General features: G+C 35.2%; 2 protein-coding genes and 1 long non-coding RNA gene across 4 annotated transcripts in view; 2 read left to right on the top strand and 1 right to left on the bottom strand.

Annotated features, from left to right (window-relative positions):
- The window catches only part of ANO3 (anoctamin 3), a 166,121-nt gene extending 162,730 nt beyond the window's left edge, over window positions 1-3,391 (top strand). Inside the window, exon 25 of the mRNA XM_004585446.4 lies at window positions 3,100-3,391. Coding sequence (XP_004585503.2) covers window positions 3,100-3,282 — 183 coding nt within the window. The 3' untranslated portion in view covers window positions 3,283-3,391. The remainder of the gene's footprint in view (window positions 1-3,099) is intronic.
- Window positions 3,392-4,407: 1,016 nt separating this feature from the next.
- LOC131480182 (uncharacterized) lies at window positions 4,408-15,544 on the top strand. The gene is made up of 2 exons (XR_009245306.1): window positions 4,408-4,632; window positions 15,365-15,544. It is a non-coding gene; the product is annotated as an uncharacterized LOC131480182 (long non-coding RNA).
- Window positions 13,000-18,067, bottom strand: part of SLC5A12 (solute carrier family 5 member 12) — a 41,589-nt gene continuing 36,521 nt past the window's right edge. The window contains exons 14-15 of one of the 2 annotated variants that reach the window (XM_058663247.1): window positions 15,449-15,576; window positions 13,000-13,981 (exon numbers count right to left, since the gene is read on the bottom strand). In XM_058663247.1, the coding sequence (XP_058519230.1) occupies window positions 13,829-13,981; window positions 15,449-15,576 (281 nt within the window). In that variant the 3' untranslated portion in view covers window positions 13,000-13,828. Of the gene's footprint in view, window positions 13,982-15,092; window positions 15,203-15,448; window positions 15,577-18,067 lie in introns of those variants that run through there. The other variant, XM_058663248.1, reaches the window with a different exon arrangement.

Below are 18,067 nucleotides of genomic sequence, written 5' to 3'. Positions count from 1 at the left end.
TGAGTGTATATTTTAAGATAACAATAAAGTTACACCAGTCTGCTTCCTATGGTCCAAATTGTAAAACGAGATAACCCTAGGTTGGATTACTTGTAAAAGTCTTCAAGGAAGCTTCATCCTTTAACTGATCTCTAAAAATATTTCTAATTTTTTTTCCTTTTTTCATAAACTAAAATGCCAACTTCTAACGATCTCAACCAGGACTCCAATTCTATTATTCAGTGACTCCTTGAGTCATTAAAAATGTCACTTGATTGCTTTCTCTTTATAGCAGGTAGCCCAAGAGTTTAAAGGATAATTCCAATTTAGTGATTCAGTGAGGTTTTGGTGTGTGTATGCGTATTTTTAATATACTTGTTTATTTTTATCGCAGTGCAGATTTACATGCTAAGGGGATCATCCGTCATCCTCCCCCTCTCCCTCTATCCTTTTAATATCCCCCTCCCAGTATTTCTCCCAAAGTTATTACAAAGGTGTAGTTGTTCATTCAACATCACAGGCTTAAGTTTCTGATAAGATAAACATATCATAACATGACAAGTGTAGGAAAAAAAGAAGAAATAAAGGAACCTAGCATAAAAGTATAATTAGTAATAATAATAATGGGAATCCTACTATTATTTGGGGGTAAGGACCTATGCTGTCATGAATGTCTTCATACTGACCCTTAGTTCATTTCTGCTTTTGGGATTGAAGTAATTAAGTGCCTCAGTATACAGTGACCTCTGATCAGGAATCCATGTGACCAGTTTTCTTTTATCTCTCTCCTTGTTTTTCTCTAGAGAAATATATAAAAATGAGTTCTACCCATGTTTAGATCCTATTTATCGTCTGTCATTTCATATCATATCATATGGTATTAAAATATCATATTCTCAATGCATGGGCATTTGCATTGGCATCAGTCCTCACAATGTCAAACGAGTTTACTATTAATAATCCAGGATATTTATATTTTTAACATATACAGGATTTCTAAGAAGTAATTGCTTCCTGGGTTTCACATAGTAATGTAGTAACACCAGTCCTTCTGAAAGGACGGCAACTATTTATTGTTTGCATGAGGCCTCATTTCCTTACACCTTCAACATATATTAATTTTATCTAATTTGCTAATATTTTACAGATGAGTATAGCTAAGATAGTAGTTTGCTTTACGTTTTTATTTTGATTTGTTCAGTTATGCCATTGTGCGTCACTTTCAGTATTAGAAACCAAATTTTTGTGTGAATATATAACCACAGATCATTTTTGTTACACTCCCTGTTTGTTAGCAAATTCTGATGTTTCCTAATATATTTTATATATTAGTCCTTTGCCAGTTATGAACATAGCGCATATATAATTTTGTGTATTACCTGCTAGTTTTGGTTATAAGCAAATAATGTTTTATTTTAGTGTACTTTACCTCACTATTGTTTTTCCCTTCCAGTTTGTGCTGATTTGGGATAGGCTATTTAGGAAATTTTTCTCATCTGAAATTTTATGACTACTATCTTTTCAATAAGTAGTTCTATAATTTTACCTTTGCTGTAGTTTTAAAGTATTAGAAAGTATTTTATACTATGAGTGGAAAACTCATTTCTGCATATAGTTGGTTAGTTTTATAATGATATTTAATAAATAATTCATTTTATCCTCCACTGATTTTTGACTTCACTCCTACAATATTATAACTTCTTACATATTTGAGAATTTAGCTCGGATCTCTATATTCTGATGTATTATTCCATTTGTGTGTTTCTCAGTTTAATATCACACTTTTTAAAATGCATTGACTTTACAATAATCCTCATCTGACAAAGTAAAACACATTCAAAATATGCTTCTCTTCCTTGAAAATCACTGTTCAATTACTTGGATTTATTAATTTTTATATCAGTTTTAGAATATTTAAGTTTTCTTCATTCATAATGAAAAAAGTTCAATTGGAATTCCCTTTGTAGATGCCACAACATTTCTTATTATTTGCAAAAACTGTTCGATTACATTAGGAAACTAAACTTATTCAAAACATTAATATCCCATTTAATTAGTATTTTAAAGCATAATTTTGCTTGCTGATATCCTTCAATTTGTATAAACTTTGTTAAGATTTTTGTTGCTACAGTGAATCATGTTTTATACTTCACAATGCAATTTGCTTGATTTTTGCTGATCTATTGAAATGCTATTTTTTTTAAATTTTACATAGTTTCAGGGTAAGGGCTACCAGCGCAGAATTCGTGTGAACATCAATGTTTTACTGAATTTTAATGAAAATACTTTTTCCTCAAATTAAATATATTCTTTAGATTAAAAATGTATCATAATATTTGTAAGCTTATTAATGTTGAGCCATCTTTGAGTATTAATCTAGAAGGAGCAGTTTATACATTTTATGATAATCATTATATAAGACTTGAACCACATTTGTCTTTACCAATTTAAATCAAAATAAATATTTTTAAATTTTGTTTCTATTTGCCTGTGGCACATTCTTATATATTTCTGTAAATATAAAATATTTAATCTTAGCTGACTGTTTCTATGTGGGAAAATGTGACTTTCTCTGCTATGACTAGGGGAAAATGTTATTTTTTTAAGAGAAAAATATAGAATACTCAGTGAAAAGGTTCTTATAATCTTCCTTTCCCTATATGCAATTATCTCTAAAATGTACTAGGAGTAAAATGCACTCTTTTCCAAAAATAATACTATCTTTATTACTATCAAGATTCTTCTAGATGATTGTACACTGTGAGGCTTACAGAGTGTGCGTTATGATCTACTGGTCATGAATTTTCCTTAAATACCATCTTTCTCATCTGTGTATAAATATGTATGTCATAATAGTATTACATTATAAATTTTACACATACACATTTAGAAATCATTCATACAGTATCTTTAAAGTAATATCAACATTTTTTCAGTACAAAGAGCAATTATTTGCTCCAAATATTTGTGTGATACAAATTATCAACATAGTTTTTAGAGTGTTAATATTCTATATGGTATATAAGTCATATGCTTGGTCATTTTCTATGACTGTTCAATCTTACATAATTAGTATTTTGGGATCTTTAAAAATTGCGCTTTCCACTCTTAAATTTGCAGCACCTTGTATTTGGAATTAAATCATTCATCGCATACCTGATTCCAGATGTGCCAAAGGGCCTCCGTGAACGAATACGACGAGAGAAATACTTAGTCCAAGAGATGATGTATGAGGCTGAACTGGAACACTTACAACAAGAACGGAGAAAAAGTGGTCAGCCTGTTCACCATGAATGGCCTTAGTTGATATCTGTTACCCAGTAGAGGTGTTACCATGACTGTGAAGGAATGATGATGACTTCAAATTCTAAATGCAGTCTAGTGGAAAGGCATACCTGGCAAAACATATTGTAATATGCTTCTTGGAAATGTGTGACAGCTGGTTCTGGGTTAGGGAATATCCTGGTTTCTAAAAAAGAAATAGATGTTTCATGAAGGCAAGCTATGGTTAGATTTACATTTCAGGAAGCTAGGATGTAATTCCCAGAAGCAGCCTCAGGGAGTCGTGTGTGTGGAGACCTTTGCCTTCTGTTACCTGCAGCAGAATCAAAAGGGTGATGGTGGGGTTTCTAGAGACAGATTTCTAAGTTAATGTTCACAAATTAGGCACAACAAATTATCATGTGATCTTAGCTCACATGCTAATCTGACTTTAGTACCTCTGTTTGAGTTGAGATGCTTGCAGGAAATGACTGAAGTTGATTTTTGCCTTTGCTTCCAGAACTCCCTGTCCCTCTGGCCTGAGATCATGAGTCTGTGCCACAGCAAAATTATGCTGCTCTATGTTCACTATGCAGTCAGAAACTTTCATATCTCCTTTAGTAGTGAAACCAAAAAAAATCTAAAATTCCAAAATGTATACCATTCACTGACATAATTTTCTATTGCATTGGCTACATCTAAGTCCAGGTACTCACTGGCAGAACCAGTTGCACTGCACATTTTTTTGTACTAATGTCAATACAGTCACAGATTTTTACAACATGAATGGTTATTCTTGTATTACTTAGAACACAACTCTTCATACTTTACTAAAGAACGCTGTAATAGGAAATCCTTAATGCTGTATTTTCTTATAGCTGTCTCAGAATGTTACCTTGAAATGCTGTAAATATATTGAATTCCCTTGTACCTTTGCACCTTGGCAGTACGTAATGCAAGTTACAGTTTCTGTAGCTCTGACACCAAATAAACCCTTTGCTATCATGATATCTCTATTCAGGAAAGCTCAGCACCAGTTAGGCTTTCACAGAAATGTGCACTCTTACTCTTAAGCTGATGAAAACAATGCATGAAACTTGTTTGTAAGATAATGCAATTTTGTGTTTTATTTTTTCATCACTGAACAAAGTTTTCTGTTATGATTTAATTGATAGATTGATTTGGTTTATTTTTACGAATCCTTTAGAAAGAACGTGGAAATATTTGTAGAAATTGTAATTGTGCTTTTTTGTTGTTGTTGTAGAAGTCCCCCATTTCAACGTTAACAGCCTTCGAAGCAGGAATGATGTGGTGCTAAACTAAAGAATGTTCAGAGGAGGCATAAGCTTTGGGGGCAGGATAGGAACCAAGTGCCGAGTAGAGGAAAATGTGGTAGAATTAAAGACAACTCTTTTTGTAAAACAAGGAAATCCAAGTTTGTCTGGAAGAGTCACAAATACTCAAAAAATACACATACATATGATTATTACTTTATGCCCAGTTAAGCAAAGTACAGTTGCTTCCAAATTTAAGGTATCAGATTAATACAATAATAATAAAGCAACTTGAAATATATGCTAATGTTTCCTTATAACAAAGTTATAAAACATCTTTCCTAGGAAACCATTTTATAATTCTAAAGCTGAATAGATTGTAGTTCATTCATCGTTTCTTTTGTAAAGAATGGCCACTTTCCTGTTTGCCTTTTGTTTCTGAGCAGAGAAAACAGACTCCAAACTGGCCTCCAAGCCCTTGAAAAATGCACTTTCTCCTTCAGACTGCAGGAACTAATTCTGATAACCACATTACAGAGTTCTAATGAGCTTTCATTACGGACACGAAGAAAAAACATGCATCTTACAGTTGAGCAAATAGTGATCATGAAACTGTGTCCTTGAGGATCCTTTTTACATTGTCCAATAAGGTTTTAAAATCATGTTGCTTCATAAGAAAAATAAGAAGATATTTTATTAAAAGTTATACACTGATGTAGAAAATGTATTTTCTGATATTTTTGAAATTAATATGAAAAACAGAGAAACAAAATGTTACCTGAAATGTTTCTTTGGTGAGACATTGCAGGAGAACTTAGCTATGCCTTGATTGACAGGAAAATATTGACAGCGCTTCATAATTTGTCAGTTTCAGATCACTCTGCTTTAGAGAACTATTTTATATCATGGTTTACATATGAATGCAAATTATTTCTCAAGAATTTATAGCACATGCTATTTTCTCAGGAACTTAAAACTACATGAATGCTGCTTATATATTTTCATATACTAGCTTGTCTTTTCAAGCAAATGACTAATATATGCGTGCATGCAGTCTGCCTTAGCAAGTTGTTCAAAGCTCAAGTGTGTGGAAAAATGCTCTAGACTGTAGCTGAAGTAGTTTGAAATTGTCTTAGCCTGTGCACGAACTTTCAGACAAACTCTTGCTGAATGACTGCATGAGATACTACTTCTAAATGCTGCACATTCTTCCAAAACCAGTCGTAGCACAATCTATTGTACAAAGAAATAAACAGGAAACTTTTTTCACTAAAATATTGGACATTATGGGTTTTTTTCTGTAATTTGCATGTTAAGCTTAATTATGCTTCTCTTATAAATATTAAATTTGGATTTGTTGAGTATGTAAGGGTAGGAACATTGCTCATCTTTAGGTCTATGAGGAAATAATTATTCGTACAAGTTTTTGTCTCACTCTAAGAAAGTTTTGTCTGCTATTCTTAGAAGAGCATTGCTATGTCAAGGCGTTTGAATGTAATTATGCACGTGGAATATCACATCTGTCTCAATCGTGCTTTCTGCTAAGAAATGGAAGAAGAAACTTGATTAGTTTATGAGAGGGTAGTAATATTTCTGTCACACATAACACTTTTTTCACTTTTATGATGGCTCCATCAATTACCATGAATATTCCTCGGGACAAGAATTTCTTTACAAATGTAATGGGTTCCAAGCAGGGGTTGGTGGGGCATGGAAGGGACAGAGACATTATACCCAACAATCAGTAAGACATTACCAACTTGCACATTGTTTTTAATTTGATGCTCACTTTGAAAACTCAGGTTACCTGAAGACTTACTTAGCAGATTGTGGATAGGCAAACATGGTCCAGGATGTGTTTATGTATATATAGATGTCTCTCTGAGGGTGTGTGCCTGTGAACTCAAATTACTGCTATACTTTGTTGTAGAAGTTGGTGAACACTAGGTTTCCGGAAGATATGTGTAATTCAGTCCTGCTCTGATCATCAGCTATTTCTATTTCACACTCCTCTTCCTCATCGTAGTGTTTTAATGGTTTCAGAGATGATTCTCTATTTCATGAGCAAGTCAAATAGCATCTTTTCTCATTCCTAGTATTCTTAGGAGTTGAGAAAAGAACTTTTCAAGAATGGTCTAACACTTTCACTTTGTGGTGGGAAAGTTTTTGCAGGCTTTTTTGTTTGGAATGAAGTACGTTTTGATCACCGTTCAACTCAGTTTCCTGCTAACCAGAACTATGTCTTTGCAGTGGAGATGTTATTTTTATTTTAACTTTGTGTCTGGGTTTATGTTTTTAAAAAGCATATTCATGACCACACTTGATAGATGTTTTTCTAGAGCATGTGAATGATACAGCCACTGCATCCTAACCACATCTACGTTGTGGTATCTTTATAAAGAACAGATTGATAAGAAAATCATGATTGGCACCAAATTCAAGCTGTGATACCATCAATGCCTATCCTCAGTGAGAGGAAACTTACAAACATCATCATAGCACTTCTTTTTTATCGTGTCAGTACAATATTTTTCCTATAGTTGATCCAGATTGAGATTGTTGATTGCACTAGTTAGTGACCTGTCTGAATGTTGCTGGATGTGTTTTTCTAAGCAGGTAAAAGGTGCAAGTTTTCAGGATAAACCTGCATTGACTTCCTCAATTATAGTTTTCTTCCTCAATTTAATTCTCTGTGGAAAAGGCAATGTCTCTGTTCTGTTTTCCAGAAAGCAAAATGTTGTCAGTTATTATTTGACAAAAGTTAATCAGACCTGTTTAAATAACACACATACAAAAGTATTGTCATGTGAACAGTTAGTCCCACTAGAACTCAAGTAACCTTTTGTTTTGTTACTGTCCACACAACTCAGTACCAACGGAAGAACTCTTGCAGTGAAACTGATTATATATTCTAACAAGTATGAGTCAAGTATTTCTAGCAATTATTGTTTAGTATACTCCACTTGATTAATTTCCCTAAGTGAGAAGAGAGAGTTTGGGTGTTTGGAAGCTTCTGATGGCAGAGATAATATGAAACAATGTTTTGGAATGGTGAAAGAAAATTAAGGAACTTCCAAACCAGAAAAAAATTTCTACTATGCTTATCTGCTGACACACACTCTGTCTTCTTTCTGAATGAAAAATAATCTGTAGATTATTTCATATTTTAACTTACATTTCTTCTTTTTCTCTTTCCACTTGATCTATATAAATATTTTAAGATTTTTAGTAAAGGTATTTTTTTATTTCAAAGGCAAAGTTACAAAGAGGGAGAAGCAGGGAAAGCCAGAGAGATCTTCTATCTGCTGCTTCCTTGTCCGAACAACTTTAATACACAGAGCTGGGATGATCTGAATCCAGGAGCCTTGAGCTTCTTCCAAGTCTCAACATGGGTGCAGGAGCCCAAACACCGGAGCCAGCCTCTGCTGCTCACCCAGGCCATTAGCAGGCAGCTGGATTGAAAGTGGAACAGCCTTAATGGAATTGAATATTTAACTTGTTACACCATTGGCATGAGCCCCTAATCTTAGATATTGATGGCAATCATAGTTTCAGTGTTGCAGATGAATATGCCCTTAAACAATTGTGTTGGGCCCGGCGGCGTGGCCTAGCGGCTAAAGTCCTCGCCTTGAAAGCCCCGGGATCCCATATGGGCGCCGGTTCTAATCCCGGCAGCTCCACTTCCCACCCAGCTCCCTGCTTGTGGCCTGGGAAAGCAGGAGAGGACGGCCCAAAGCTTTGGGACCCTGCACCCGCGTGGGAGACCTGGAAGAGGTTCCTGGTCCCCGCATCGGTTTGGCACACACTGGCCCGTTGTGGCTCACTTGGGGAGTGAATCATTGGATGGAAGATCTTCCTCTCTGTTTCTCCTCCTCTCTGTATATCCGGCTTTCCAATAATAATAAAATCTTAAAAAAAAAAAATTGTGTTTTTTTAAGATTGTATGTTCTATGGCCTTAGAACATGATCAGAAATAATAATTATTATTTTTAATTAGGAAACACTTACTAGGGTTTTGTAATTTTTAAGACATTGTATGAATGGCCAGAAGAAGCAAAGTCCAACTACTTTCCCTCTTAAAGGATTAAGTCACAAACATATATCTAGTCAGATGATTGTAAACATTAATGTTTGACTCTCTATGATTTATCTGTTAATATTTAATGTGTACAGTGCGCATTGTTCACATGAAGTGTTTTTCCATGCTGTCATAAAATAGTAAAGCTAATTTAAAGCATCTATGCTCTATTGAGAAAACCTGAATCATTTTTTGAGATAGTGCCTATTGATAAGCCCTCTTAAAAGTTCTTGTTGTTAAGATTTATTTATTTTTATTGAAAAGTCAGATGTACGGAGAGTAGAGACACAGAGAAAGATCTCTTGTCTGCTGATTCACTGTTTCCCAAGGGGCCACAAAGGTAGGAGCTGAACTGATTGGAGCTGAGATGATCGGAAAACAGGGGTCAGGAGCCTCTTCTGAGTCTCTCACATAGGTGCGCGGTCCCAAGCTTCTGGGCTGTCCTCCACTGATTTCCCAGGCCACAAGCAGGGAGCTGGATGGGAAGCAGGACTGCTGGGATTAGAACTGGCCCCCACATGGGATCCTGGCACATGCAAGGTGAAGATTCTAGCCACTAGGCTATCAGGCCAGACCCACTATTGTCAATCTTAAATACATTTTAGTTGTTTGAAAATGGGTTATAAAATAAGATTAGCCTGAATAAAAATGGTTTCTTTCCCAATAATACTAGCTGCTTGAAAATATTGCAATTAAGCATGAGATGTCTAAATATATATTTATGTATGCCAAAACAACTAAATTTTTAAATTTTTATTTTATGATACAATTCCATATGCTCTGGAATTTCCCTTGCCACCTCTCAAATCCTCTCCCCCCCACTGTTTTCCTCTATGTTATTACAATAGTATAGTCCTTCATAAGCAGTTGTAAGTCCGTCATCCTGCTATTTTATTATGTCCTGATATTGTAGCTATGGACAATGGCAGAAAGTCCAGCATCCTGTTGTCAAGGTATATTTAAAAGTTTCATTGGGAATCCATCTTTGATTTGAAAGTAGAGATGCATACTGTCTTGTATGTTCATATCTGGATGTTATAGTCTCTAACATACAGTTACTATACAGTCACTTCAATGAAAAACCATAAAACAAAATTAACAACAGAAAGTTAGGAAATATACACAATTTTTAAAAAGGAAATCCCTCCTTTTATTTTGACGTTGTAGCATTTTCTGACTAATGTAGTAATATCATAAAATATTTCAATAATATTATCTTTTAAATGTAGCTTGAAAAATTCCCTGGTATGCTGCTTATATTTTTATATTTAGAATGAAATAATATAGTCCCATCAACTTAATAAATACATTCATACTAGCAAATGGTTTAATCAAAGGAAGTCTCATCACATCTGTTTTTATTTAAACACTCACAATTATTTGAAAGTGTGCTTTCAGTAATAAACAGAATACTGTTTAATTATCAAATTTACAACTTTACATTTTGTACAAATAAATCAGACATGAATATTTCATTTTTCAGTAACAAGCTTGTTCATCTTTATGATAGTGGTTTTCTCTTTCTTTTTTCAATAATTGAGGATCTGTAAATAAGATATTCTCTGCACAATAATGTATTTAATGCTGGCATTAAAATACTACAATTTAGAAATAATATGACCTTTCACTTATACGTTATGTTTAAAGCAGTAATACATGTTCTAACCTAGTGTGTTGAAAATCCTGAAAAGAAACAGTAAAACAATGTTAGGCAAGATGAATACGATTTTTATCATATATGTTATACAATCGTTCAATCATGAGTTTTGCGTATTTGCTGGGCACCATTCTGAACACTTATATGGTTTTAGCTCTCCACAATAACCCCGTGACTTAGGAACATCATTTGTTTGGTGAGTGAAATTTAAAAAGTCTTGCCTCAATTTTTTTAGGACAATTTTTTTTTAGAACCTGTGAATGAACCTAGGCCCTTGAACCCCATCCCAAGCTCAATCAACAAGCTATAATTTTGCTTGAAATGGTTGTCAAGGAGTATAGAATTCATTAAAATAATGTTATCAAAATAGGTAAAACAGATGTTAGAGTAACTCTGTTCTATTCTAAGTAGTACCTGTGATTGTGTTTATAAGGCATGTAGACCAACATTCAATTTAACACACTTGGGGCTATCCTAGGAATTCATTATTCATAGCCCCATTTGTTGAGAACATCTCTGGTCCTGTGGAAATAGATTCAAACCTTTTGTTTTTGGAAGATTTACTTACTTACTTACTTACTTACTTGTTTACTTACTTAAGGGCAGATGTATACAAAGAAAGAGGGGGAGAGAGAGATATTCCATTTGCTGGTTCTCCAAATGGCTGTAAGGACCATCGCTGTGCCAGTCTGAGGCCAGCAGCCAGGAGCTTCCCTCCATTTCTCCTACTTGAGTGTAGGGGCCCAAGTGCTTGGGACATCTTCCAATGTTTTTAAGTGATATAAACAGAGAATTAGATCAAAAATGGAGCAGCCAGGACTCAAAACAAGCACCAGAGTGGCTCGATCCACTCTACCACAAGGCCGACCACATCCACACACCTAATCTATTTTCATGGATGGGACTTTTATTACATCAGTGGGCTTGGCACAACTCCCAGGTGACATTTCTAGGGAAAGGTGAAGATAGGTGAGCAATACTTCAGCTGAATCAATTGACTCTGCACTACTCAGTCTTCTTTTACATACTGCACAATAAATATTGTGGTGAAAGATGTATTTTTGTGTACTTTCCTTTATCTGAGGCCTTACATTTTTGTATGTTTGTTCTATTAAGAAGAATGAAAGAGGACTCTAGCTATATCTCTTAAAACTCTTCAAATATTGTCTTTTAATATCAATGATTTCAACATGCAAAAGAAGTCAGAATTATTTTTGAACTAACAGAAGAGTAATGATAACAGTGTCTTCCCATTGTGTGACATTTAGTGCCTTTAGTAACAATTCCAGTAGAACTCAGACCTCAAAGAACTCTGTTTAGGACAAATCATGGCCTTCTAAAATGACTTTAGAATAATATGTGAGTAAATTTGGAGACTGTATGGTATATTTTGTTTTCATGTAATTTGAAGGGAAGGTTCATAATACTGAAGTCAATTTAAATCATATATATATATACATACATGCTATATGCACATACACTTATATTTAAGCATTAAAACATAATTTTATAATGGTTTTTTCCATTACATCATTTTGCTTTGCTTTATGTTTCATCTTCAGGTAGCTAAGGTGACACAGCTAGAGAAAGAAAATAATCTTATAATCATAATTATTATTAGTTTTCAAATTTAATTCCATATACAAGAAGATAGATAGAGCAAGCATGTACTGCTTTCTGGCTGATTTTAATTCCCATTGTGTTGTTGGTCTTCCCTTCTCTATCATGAGTTATTAAGTATTACCAATGAAATTTGGACCAGCTTTCAATATATGTTCTTATGAATATACTTTTAAATGTATATTTTTATGTATAATGCATGTATATCTAAATATAGCACCCTATCTGCCAAAATATTGAGAAAACCATTTCCAACTCCCAGTTTGCATATTCTTAGACCAAGAGCTTCATTAGAGGGGGCGCCCAATCCGTACCCGTTTTTGGACCTCAGAAAACATTTCCAGAAATTTTATTTCGTCATTTTCAGGTATTTTCCACAAAATGGCATTTTTATTTTAGTCTACCTTCCCAAATGCTATTTTTCTCATCTCTCTTTTTAGACAGTAATCCAAATCTTTCATCTCTCTGTCTCCCTCTTCCAACCATGACAGGGGAGGGAGGGAGGGGGGAGGGCAAGAGAAAGAAAGAGAGAGAGAGTGAGAGAGAGAGACAGAGAGAGAGAAAGCCCCCAGCTAAGTTTGCAAAGCCCAGTTTGTTTGTTTCAGGCTGTTTTATTGGTTTCTTTCTGATAATAAATACTAGTATCTACCTCTTGTGTTTTTAACACTTTCTACTTCTAGTTCATTTTTAATAAGATAACCTTAGGAGCACTCTCCCTTCCTGCTTAGAACATTTTTTCCCTACTTTTATGATATGCCATTTCTAGGTCCTGCAGTTGGCTCCCTACCATAATCAATATCTGATATTTATGCTGCTACACCTGATTGTAAGGCTTTAGTTTGTTTCCTGATAGGGGCCTAGTGGCACTAATCTTTACAGAACATATTTCTTCAATTTTTCCAGAAAACTCCCGGTTTGTCATCTCACCTTCGGTTTGAATATTTAGTTCCCTAGACCTTTAAAACATGCTGTCGAGTTAAGCCATTAAAAATTCTTGTATTTGTCATTGTAGCTTAATTTTGCTGAGTTTACATGTTTGACCTAATGGGTAGAATATATAAGCTCCATGGACCACGTGTTTCGAACCAGAGGTCCATGAAATCTTTTCCAGTCTCCTAAACCATTTGCATTGTTTTTTTACACAATGCTTTTCTCGCATTTTTTCTATGGGACATTGATTTCCCACTTTACCTCGCCTTAAAAAGAGGCTCCAGCCTTTTTGTTGTACCCAGTTCCTTTTTAGCTGTAAGGAGATAGAAAGGAAAAAGTATTGTATGGACAAACAATAGGATCACTTTTTATTTATGGTTGCTCATACTAACCAGACCCAATCTTTCCTGTGCTCAACAGTTTAATATTTAAGCTTTATCATGGCATCTTTAGAAGCAGAAATAGCCGGTAGGAGATGTAAAGATAATAGTTGTGGGGTGGTGGTGCTCATAGCAGTTACTTGCTCCAGTTGCAGTTGTAGGGTAACAGTATGAAATGTGCCCGCATACGTGTGAGGCATGAAGTTGGAAGTGGATGTGACTGCTGTCTTTCATCAGCAGTGACAGGGAAACATTAATATAAAAGATTTCCCTTCCCCATTCTGCATATAAACTTCAAGGTATTTTTATCGTTATAAAACAACATCTCCTCCCCCCAACCCCGCCACCACCACCATGTGAAGTTTAATCAGGCAAGAAGAAAACAGACATTTCTTCACTATGATGTTCTAATATATACTTACTGAAGAAGAAAATTGCCACTGCCCTTAAGACCTAATTATTTTATCTAATGTGAAATTTGGGGTCATCCGAGCAATATACTGACGAACATGATTTGAAGCCATAAATAAGTATAAATAACCCTCATAAATCTCTCTTCTACAACTGATTGTTACACATGTCTGCTACCAACAGCCCAGAAGAATGTGGAGTGTTGTGTGCCTGCACTTGCAGGCTCACATGCATCATCCTAGAAATGAGTAACTTTCTCAAATGCCATATTGTTGTAACTTTTGTCCTTTGGATCGTATCCTGGAACATGAGCCACGCTGTCTCCACTGAGTCCATTCTGTAAAGCAGATTCAACCCCTTGTTTCCAGTCACTGCCACTCTCAACGTTCTCCTGAATAAAATGAAAAATGTGTGTTAGTAAGACTGTTTTGTTGGACTTCACTATCCTTAGCTTTCCCCTTCCAACGGACATTACAAACAACCCTGACGCAAGATGCTGCTCTTAATGCCATCCCTTCTGAACTCCTGCAAAAGTGATGATTTCCTAGATTGTAATGTGAAGGACAGCTCCACATCACATACAAGTTAACTTTAAAATTTCATGTAAAACTAAAACTAAAGATAAGCTTATTTGGGAATAAAAATGAAGTCAATCATAATTCCTCATAGTGTATATTCACTGTGGACATTTTCAAGACCTCTTGTACTTGCTATCATGATGTTTTCCTAAGAAAGAGAGCAATTGGCAACTCAGAAATATCTAATATGCTATAGATTAGGAGTTCTTCTGTTAGAGCCCTAAAAAGATAAAATGTTTATTATCACATGAGTGAAAATAATCTTAAAATAAAACTAAAAACATAAGAAAGAAAACTCTGCTGCAAATTAACATGTTAAGATGCAAACTTAATGACAGGCTCCTCCCAAAGGTCCTACCACCGTCAAATGCCATAATTCCTATTGCAAAGGCCGACCCATGTAGCTTTATTTTCCTTTACAACTTCCCTTTGAGTCCTTCCATTAAAATCCATCCCTAGGCAGTCACAGTCTCTTTGAAGAGTGGCAACCCCAGGCTCCTCTGGAACAAATTTGATTATTTCAATCAAAGATGAAAGGAGAAGAGAGGAGAGGAGAGGAGAGGAGAGGAGAGAGGACAGGAGAGGAGAGGAGGAGTTCAATCAGTAGTTTGATAACATTTGACTAATCACTTGCTGCCCCTGGTGGACTTTGGCTAATGAGCTAATAGTACTTGGACGGTGTCCTGAGCACTATCCGACACACTGGGCATCAGGGTCTGAGAATGTTCCATATACCTTTTGTCTCTCCAGCTATCAACCACTATCCCTAGTAAAGCTTATTTTTAATTCAAATTCCATGGAGCTTGAGATGTTATGCCTGTAATACTATGCTTAATCCCATACTTAGGTTCTCTGATAAGAAATCTGAAGCCTACAGACATTAAATAACTTACCAAAAGGAAGGAAAACAGAACTGTGATTTAACCTTAAGCTCTCTCTAAAGCCCGTGCTTATAACCACCGTATGATTTTGTGCCCTGTATTTGAGTCTTTTTCTGTTGTCCAGGTTTGTACTCTTCCTATTATTCACCCTCACTGGAATTAGAAGGAACTTTGGAAATTGAATACCTATAAGTAGCTCAGCTTGCAGACATGTTTATCTATCAACCCATTTATGTTTTTAAGAGATAATCAACTAAAGTAACTCAAGTTAAAAATCAATTTCAGGTTCTAAAATCCATTGCTTTCCCTCCACAGGTCCAACTTTGCAAGTGGATTAAATAGGCAAAACAAGAATCTCAGGCCAACACATAGCTTTCAGAAACTCAAACATTAACTCACATGTTGTGTCTCACTGTCATGCTGAACTCCACACCAACATAGCCTCTTGTATTTCTCAGACCAGAAGCAAAATAAATTGCAAACTGGTCTAATTAACTGTGGTTGTATATCCTTGCCTTTTTGGGGACCTATTAAGAAAGGGAAAGCTGGATTAGTTAGTTGCACACTTCATTTAAAGATTTATGTGTTGTAACCTCAATAAGTAAATTATTTCTCAGTATTTGGGTGAAAAACAACTTTAATAAGCAGAAAATACTTAACTCCTAAAGGGACAGAGGTTAATTTTTAAACATCCATTAATTGCCATTTTAGACAAACTCATTGCTATAGAGTTAAACAAAGACAAGATAAACAAATTTAAATAATATTAAAATTACTAATACTCTTTGAAGGATAAAAAAGGATAACAGTAATTGATAACAACCTTGTTTAAGAAGGCTCATTTATTTTATCCAAATCCAGAGCTATGTCAGAAAATTTCTAAATTAATACTTTGTAAAATTGAAAAAATATTTTATTATTTATTTTCTCTTGTCCCTTAACATCCTGGATAAGCAGCACTATCACATTCCCGTATTTACTTTCCACTTTCCTCACACCTACCTTTCATTTTATCTTTCATTTTATTATTATATTTTATGATTTACTTATTTTTACTGGAAATGCAGATTTACATGGAGAAGGAGAGACAGAAAAGTCTTCTGTCTACAGGTTCACTCCCCAAATGGCCTCCAAACCAGAGCTGAGATAATCTGAAGACAGAAGCCAGGAGCTTCTTTTAGGTATCCCCTGCAAGTGCAGGATCCCAAGACTTTGACCCATCCTCTACTCTTTCCCCGGGCCACAAGCAAGGAGCTGGAGGGAAAGCCAAGCAGCCGGAACATGAACCAGTGCCCATATGGAATTCCGGCACATGCAATGTGAGGATTTAGCTAATGATTCATTGTTCTGGGCCCCCTTTCCTATCCTTGAAGCATATTTGGTTAATGTCCCATTTGTTTAAATCATGCTGTGGAAAAACAGTAGCATCAATATCCACATCACAAATTTAAAGCTGTTAGTCTTCCTCCTACAAAAATCTTTACAGATATTGTAGCCATGTCAGCTCTGCATTAATACCCAATGCTCCCAGGGATAGCCTTCAGTTTGGTAGCCAGTTCAGTTTCAGTGTAAGAGTCTGTAGAAGGCAATGTAAATTAGTACTTAGATATAATGGTGTAGTTCTCCCTGTGTGCCACACACTGTGCTTGTTCAAAAGCTTTTATTCAAATATCTTTCTAGAGGTGTGAGCATGTGTGTGTGTGTGTGTGTGTGTGCTTGTACAGATTCCTAAAATTCCAGATTAATTCTTGATATTGTATTACCCATCTTCATATCAATAAAAATTCAACCAAATAGCATTTTACTACCATTAACTATAAGTATTTTTCAAACACGGAGCACCTTCTACTTAGTAGGTGCCTTTTCCTAAATGTTTCTAATAATGTAGGTATTGTTCAATCCATAGAGGATGGAAATCTTTACTAAGATCTAGTGAATGATGGAGCAAGAAAACAAGCATATGTGACCTTGTAATCTGCACAACTCCGCTCTAATTGCAGCACTGTGGGTGGTGGAGGAAGAGTTGTAAAGCTCCAAACTTCAATCTAAGGGTGACTGTGATTCTAAAGATGTGGGTTAAGGCATAAGATGAGATTGGTGAACAGGAATATGGATTTAGATTTCATTTCCCATTGGGAAAATGAAGACCTTTGAAAAATAGTGGAACACAAGTCAAGGTATAAGACTTCAGCTTTCCTAAGTAGGAGGATTCAAACTAAAAGCAAAACTCAAACTGGAAACTTTGTATTTTCTCTCAGTAGTGTTTTGTAGTTTCTTTCATGAGCATAGCCTCGGATATTGGACATTTTTGACCTATTGACAAGCCTCACTGAAACCAGATTTGCGAAGAAACCACAGGACAAAGGGCATAATAAAGGAGACAGAAGAATCTAAAGATGGCATTGTTTTCTACAGATGAATGAGTTTTTCTTAAAAAGAAAGGCTTAGGCTTAAAAACAAAATGTCACTAGTTTTACTACAATTTTCAATGAAGGTTTCCTTTCCTTTGAGTGGAAGCAGTTTTGCCATGGTAATGAGAGTATGAATGGAGTACAACTGGAGTCTATCCTTTGCTTCTTATTTGGCTCAGCATCTTTGTGTGAGGCATAAGCTCCCAGAAACTATACAAAAGTATTGCCCATAAGACAGCAACCTGTGTTGCAAGTCAAGAAAGCAAGGAAAGAAGCAGAAAGCATTAAATAGAGTGCTACAAAAATTGGGGGATAAAATAGAATATCCATGGTGTTTCAACAAAGGGAAAAGTATGTGTGTGTGAGAGAGAAAGAGAGAGACAAACAGACAGAACATGTGAATGTATTACCAGAGAGAAGCTCTGGAGAGAGAAACTGAGTGAGGATAGTCATAATTAGGTATCAAAATGGCAGTAAGTTGAAAATTGGAATACAGACAAGCAATCATATCATCATATATCACTGTACAATTTTGAAAATATAGAAAATAAAATAATAAATTTCCCTGGCAAGATGTTATCTTTTGTATCCTCAATAGTTGATTTTT

Source organism: Ochotona princeps, chromosome 4, assembly GCF_030435755.1.
Source record: "Ochotona princeps isolate mOchPri1 chromosome 4, mOchPri1.hap1, whole genome shotgun sequence".
NCBI classification, from domain to species: Eukaryota; Metazoa; Chordata; class Mammalia; order Lagomorpha; family Ochotonidae; genus Ochotona; species Ochotona princeps.
Note: the sequence above shows the minus strand (reverse complement) of the source record. Positions and strands in the feature narration are given on the sequence as shown.